Here is a 5,598-nt window from a genome sequence, read left to right as displayed (position 1 = left end):
GTGTGTGCAAAACCAAGCAGATAGGTGCATATACATCGCTGACACGGAGAGAGAGAGAGAGAGAGAGAGAGAGAGAGAGAGGCAGGTGAGGAGAGGAGTGTCCTTGAAAAGCCTGCGCGCAACGCACTCTCTCCTCCCTTTTTCCCTCTCTCTATGTCTTGTTTTCGTTTCTTGAAAAACTTTTCTCATTGTTTTCTTGTGCTGGTCTTTTGTGCTAGATCAAAACCATGCATGCTGCTTATTGATATGGCATGTGTACATGTACATGTACATGTGCATGTGCATCCTCCTGATCAAAACCAGAGTCTCAAAGTTCCTTTGGACACATTGCCTTGGCCTCTCCATGCCCTGTGTCTGCGTGCATGCTTGCATGCATTTGCTCAAGCAAGGGAAAAGTCAAGCAGGTTGCACCTGATCTTAGCCACAAGGAGTAGCCTGGTAGGCAAGTGTAAGTGGCCTCCTTGTCCTGGCTGGTGCCTGAAAGAGGCCTTGTTTCTTTGCTACAATTGTAGATCCATATGTCGACAGTGCCTGGGATAGAATGAAGCCATGATTGATGTTGTTGGTTAGCTAGACTTAAGCAAACACATGCATGAGGTCATGCATTATTTTTTTAATGTAACGTGCAATGTGCATACATTGGTTTGGAGACTAATTTAGTGGCTCATGGTTTCCCCTGCAAGGGAGACAATCATGAGGTGAAAAGATCATCCCATCAGGATTTAGAATCTCTTTACGAAAGGATTTTCGTTTCTTTCAGCACTCTAACGGTTTCTTTTTATAATTTTCGTTATGAAAGGATTCTCAAAGTCATTCTCTTCAGTACGAGATTCTCTCTCCTTTCCTTTCACGTATCTCTTTGAAAAAAACTATTAAAGATGAGAGAAAACAAAGAAAATAGAAATAGAGAGCTGAATCGGAAAAGGAACGAAATGATGAGAATACGGTTGGAATGGTCTAAAGCCCATAAAGCTCTCATTCTACTATCCTTTTACATCAACACATAGGCCAGGCTCATGCATGCATGATCCAAAGGCTCCCTCCCCTCCCCATGCCTGTCTTTTTGCTTTGCCACTGTGTGAACCATGTATGGGGCATCGGCCGCATTCAGTTTGGGGCACCATTTGCTTGGCATGCATTAATTGCATGCTCTACTAAGTAGGACCCTTCTTCTCTTGGTGGCTTGTGAGAGGCCAGCAAATCTCTCCATGATCAGGGTCAGGATCAGAGGGGGGCCAAGCTGCTTTCCATGTGGGCTAGCTTGGTCTGTTGATGCGTGCATGGTTTCGTCCTCTCTTTGTCTCATGCTTTGATCATGGCTTCCTGCATGATAAAACCTCTCCCTGACCGGACTGTTTTCCTGCTTCTTGGCTGGGGGTGTTAAAAAGATCACCTCAAGGTCACCCACCACGCACACACCATTCTCCTTGTAGGCGTTTTATTAGGAAACGCTTTCCTTTCCATTTTAGTAGGCAAGCTTGAAGTCTGAGAGCTTCTTGCATATGCTGGATACTTGAAGCTTGGTTCTTGCTGCTGTGTTCCTCTCTTGGCCTCTCTGCACTTTCAGGTTGCTCCCTAGGAGACCGACTACCAGGAGGCAGTGGCAGTTGGCGTTTTAATAGGCTGTCAATGTTCGCTCCATGATTTGGTAAGGTTTGGCTCCTAACCCCTGAGCTTCTATATGTTTGTTTTGCTTCAAAGAAGCCAGCTTTGCTTAGATGTATCTGTTGCCTTGTCGGTTAAGCCAATTAATAATATTTTGCATTCAGACATTTCACATTCTTGGTGGCAGGCAGTTCAACTGGATATGTAAACGTTTCTTATGACAATGACTACTGTGTAACTGATGTCTCTAGCATTTTTCATTTATTCTGAAGCTTTCTTGTTCTGCTCCATTTGAAAACTCTGGCTCATATCTCAGTATTGACAAACTACCAATTTTTACTGTGTGCTTCAAGCGAGTACTTCAAGAATCAAGATACACAGCCTACCTGATAGGATAACTTTTCCTCCTATGGCTTAGTCTCGTGTGCTTTCTGAGTATGTGCATTTCTGTTGCAATGTCCATGCCATCTGTTAACCTTGTCCTGACTCCTGAGCAGTGTTCATGTTATTCCACTCATACTGCTCCTTTCAGGTCCTTTTTAATTCAGTACGACGTTTGACACCTTCCATTCCAATCCTGAAGATGACCGGCGACACATCTTATCAGCAGTTTGGAGTGGACGCCATGATGAGCAGCTGCTTCGTCAGTGGCCGCGGCAGCGGCAGCAGCGTGTTCGGCGCCGAAATAGAGATGTTCCACGTCCAGGAGTACAGGCCGCAAGATGGCAGCTTCGGCTTCGACGAACCGGCACCGGCAGCCGTGGGCACGCATTTCTTGGCGGACGACGGTGCGGTGCTCGCCGGCCAGCTGCAGCTGGTGTGCGCCGCTACCCCACAGAGCTTGTCGCCGGAGGAGACGCGCTTCGCCTACAGCGTCGCCAGCGAGAGCACTGGCGCGGCGCGTTCCGTGCTCCCCGCCGCCTCGGTGGACTACCGGTACGGTCAGTCATCGTCAGATGTCACCGTTGCTCACCCGCCGCAGCGCAGCTGGATCCATGATCCATACTACGCGACATGGCTCTCCGGCGACGCCTTCCCGGACCTGTCCTCGGAAGTGAGCTGCTCTGGCTTGACCCATGCAAGCAACAGAGCCGACCACGACCTGTTCCAGCCTCCTTACGGTGGCGGCGGCGACGACGAGCTGGGGCGAGCGTGCCGGCAGATGGCGCGTGCCGGGCCCCTGCACTTCTCGCAGGTCCTGTCGCGGTCAGGGTACGCGCACATCGTGCAGCAGACGCTGGACGAGTTCGTCGGCTGCCTGCTGCAAGACGTGGCCGGGATCACCGGATTGGTCGTCGGCGAGGCGAGCTGCTCGCTGCCCTCGTCAAGCTGCTCCAAGACGACGTCATCGAACCCGTCGATGTTTCTCAGCTCGGAAGAGCATCCGCATCAGAAGCTGAGGAGCGATCTCCTCAGACTGCTACAGCTGGTGAGTTCCAAAGTCTTTTTTTTATGCTTTTGACATGTACAGCCAGACCCGTTTGGAACGTGAGAATTTTACTCGATTCCCACAGAAGAAACTGAATTGTTGCCTGTGAAACTTTCAGTAAAATTCCGCGTTACAAACAGTGCCTCGGTGAAACTGTTAGAGAAACATTATGATGGCAAAACTTGGTGCAGATGGACCAACGGTGCAACCAGTGCCAGGACGAGATGCAGAACGCGGCGTCGAAATACGGCAGCATGGTGCGTCCGGGCCGCGTCCTCTCGGCGCCGTTCGCGCACGGTGCGGTGTCCGCGACGCACCGGAGGCTCCGGGCTCGGGTCACGGGCGAGATTGCGGCGGCGACGCAGACGCAGAGGGGCCGGGAGCCGTCGTCGGTGTCGCTGTCTGACAGGGAGAGGAGCTGGGAGTCGGCCTTCATTGAGAAGCACTGGGCGCTGCGGCAGCTCAGGAAGGGCGACCAGCAGTCGTGGCGGCCGCAGCGCGGCTTGCCGGAGAAGTCTGTCGCCGTCCTCAAGGCCTGGATGTTTGAGAACTTCCTCCGCCCGTAAGTCCAAGGATGACATTGTTTCTACTCTGAAATCAGAAATTATTCTGACCGTAGAACCAGTACTTCTAATAGCCTGTATTTGGTTCGGGGTTTACGGTTTAGGTCCTATTTGTTTTTGCTGAGAATTGTCATAATTAAGATTATGTGAAAAAGTTTTTTCTCGGATTCCTATATTATAGATTTCGTAGTACAATTTGATTCATAGATTATGAGAATCAGTTTTTAAAATAGGCTCGTTATTTTTGTTTTTGCTTTTAGAGCTAGAATCCATAATTAAAATAAAAAACAAACAGATCTTAATCGGTTAAACCCAAGACCTTCTTTTTTTCCTTTGCTGACTCAGTTAAGCCATCTAATTTAGTCAAACAGTAATTATCAAACTAGGTTAGTTGCCAACCACAAAAACGTGAATTAAGCTAATCCAGTTGGGTTAAGGTTAGCTAACCTGATTATCGTAACTGCGAAAGAAACGCAGCCTTACAAATCAAGTGATTGCTCTGATTGCTTTTGCCGCTAGAAAACAGTGACATCTTTAGGCTTTCAGCATTTTTTTCCTTTTTTATTTTGGCATGAGCATGATGCAGTTCGTCAGCCCAAGAAACCTGGCACGATTCCATTTCGCATTTGATAACTTTGTAAGGCACAAAAATAATCCAACACCTCATTCAGGTACCCGAAAGACAGCGAGAAGGAGATGCTGGCGGCGAGGAGTGGCCTGAGCAGGAGCCAGGTACAGTTTCAGCTTACAGCATTCATGGAACTTCAGATTAAATCGTAGCAGCTTTTATGAGAAAGATAATCATATGATGGTTCCGGGTTGTTGCATTTGCGTTGCCAGGTCTCCAACTGGTTCATCAACGCTCGCGTCCGGCTATGGAAGCCGATGATAGAGGAGATGTGCGAGGACCTCAAGAAGGCCTCCGGAGGCGGCGAGGGTGTGCCTGCCTGAACATCTGAGACCAAAGGATGCAAGCTATAATACGATGTCTCCAACTTTCAGATTGGAACTGTGTAAAATTTCAGCATTCATTGCTCCGGGAGCTTCTGTACAAGCATTGTTGTCACTCGGCAGCCACTTAGGAGCTCATCCCCATCGTCTCTTGTCATCTATGTAACCTGTAATTCACCTTGCGTAAATATAATTGCCAATGCCTGCAATTTGCAATAGACACTCTCTGCCTCTTCCTCCATTTCCTTTTCTGCAAATTGCAGTTGTTGAATCGGTTCTGAATAAACAGAAAGGAAAGCCTGAGTCTGATGCAGCTACCTCCAGTTTAGTTTGGCTTATCAGTGGTCCAATCGAACTGCGAATTTTCTCCTCTTGGTCTTTGCTGGATGCAACGAGATGTTTGTTAACAACTGATTAGTAACGTGGCTGTTGAAACCATGCCCAATGTATTGTACAAGTGTACTAGGCATCCTTGGCATGAACTGACTAGGTTGCCAGATTACGATGGCTGCAAATTTGGGATGCACATTCTGGAGTTGAACTTGAAACATGTCCATTTCCTCAAATATAGAGCATGAAACATGCAGGTTCAAGCAAACATTCACAGGTATTCTCGCAGTCAAATTTCAGTTTATGTTCAGTGATGGGACACCATTACAGTTACACACAGCATGATTGCTCGCAGCAGTGAAAGGTTTGAAAGATCTGAAGTGTCCACAAGTACAATCATGCCCCTGTTGTTGATTGGATCTTTGTGCATTCCACTGCTCCATGTTGCAATCACACTGCGCTGTTGTTGTTCACGGATCTCATCGCCGGCGCATGAAAAATGCTTGGCGCTTCCTCCTTTGGCGTATGCATCCAAGTTGGATACCTGAGCATTCAGAATCGACTAAATGCTTTTCTAAGGCCCCAGTTCGATTCGTGGGGAAGACATCATACACTGTTGTTAAAGAACCACAGCAGGAGTCCTGTTTTTTCAAGGCGTAGCTATGGCCTGCTAGTTTTAGTTTTTCCTCCCTCTCGTAGGAAAGGCAGTGCGCACTTCAA

General features: G+C 48.1%; 1 protein-coding gene across 3 annotated transcripts; it reads left to right on the top strand.

Annotated features, from left to right (window-relative positions):
* The first annotated feature begins 1,061 nt into the window (after positions 1-1,061).
* Positions 1,062-4,780, top strand: LOC133925932 (homeobox protein ATH1-like). Of its 3 annotated transcripts, none has more exons than XM_062371673.1 (5): positions 1,062-1,648; positions 2,138-3,034; positions 3,226-3,596; positions 4,269-4,329; positions 4,438-4,780. In XM_062371673.1, exons 2-5 carry the CDS (start codon positions 2,189-2,191, stop codon positions 4,546-4,548), a joined length of 1,389 nt encoding a protein of 462 aa, XP_062227657.1. In that variant the 5' UTR covers positions 1,062-1,648; positions 2,138-2,188; the 3' UTR covers positions 4,549-4,780. The 3 variants fall into 3 exon arrangements, with proteins under 3 accessions (XP_062227657.1, XP_062227656.1, XP_062227658.1); XM_062371672.1 differs by having other exon boundaries at positions 1,062-1,653; XM_062371674.1 differs by lacking the exon at positions 1,062-1,648 and adding an exon at positions 1,669-2,040.
* Positions 4,781-5,598: the final 818 nt, after the last annotated feature.

The sequence above is a fragment of the Phragmites australis genome, chromosome 8 (assembly GCF_958298935.1).
Source record: "Phragmites australis chromosome 8, lpPhrAust1.1, whole genome shotgun sequence".
In the NCBI taxonomy this organism is placed as follows: Eukaryota; Viridiplantae; Streptophyta; class Magnoliopsida; order Poales; family Poaceae; genus Phragmites; species Phragmites australis.
Note: the sequence above shows the minus strand (reverse complement) of the source record. Positions and strands in the feature narration are given on the sequence as shown.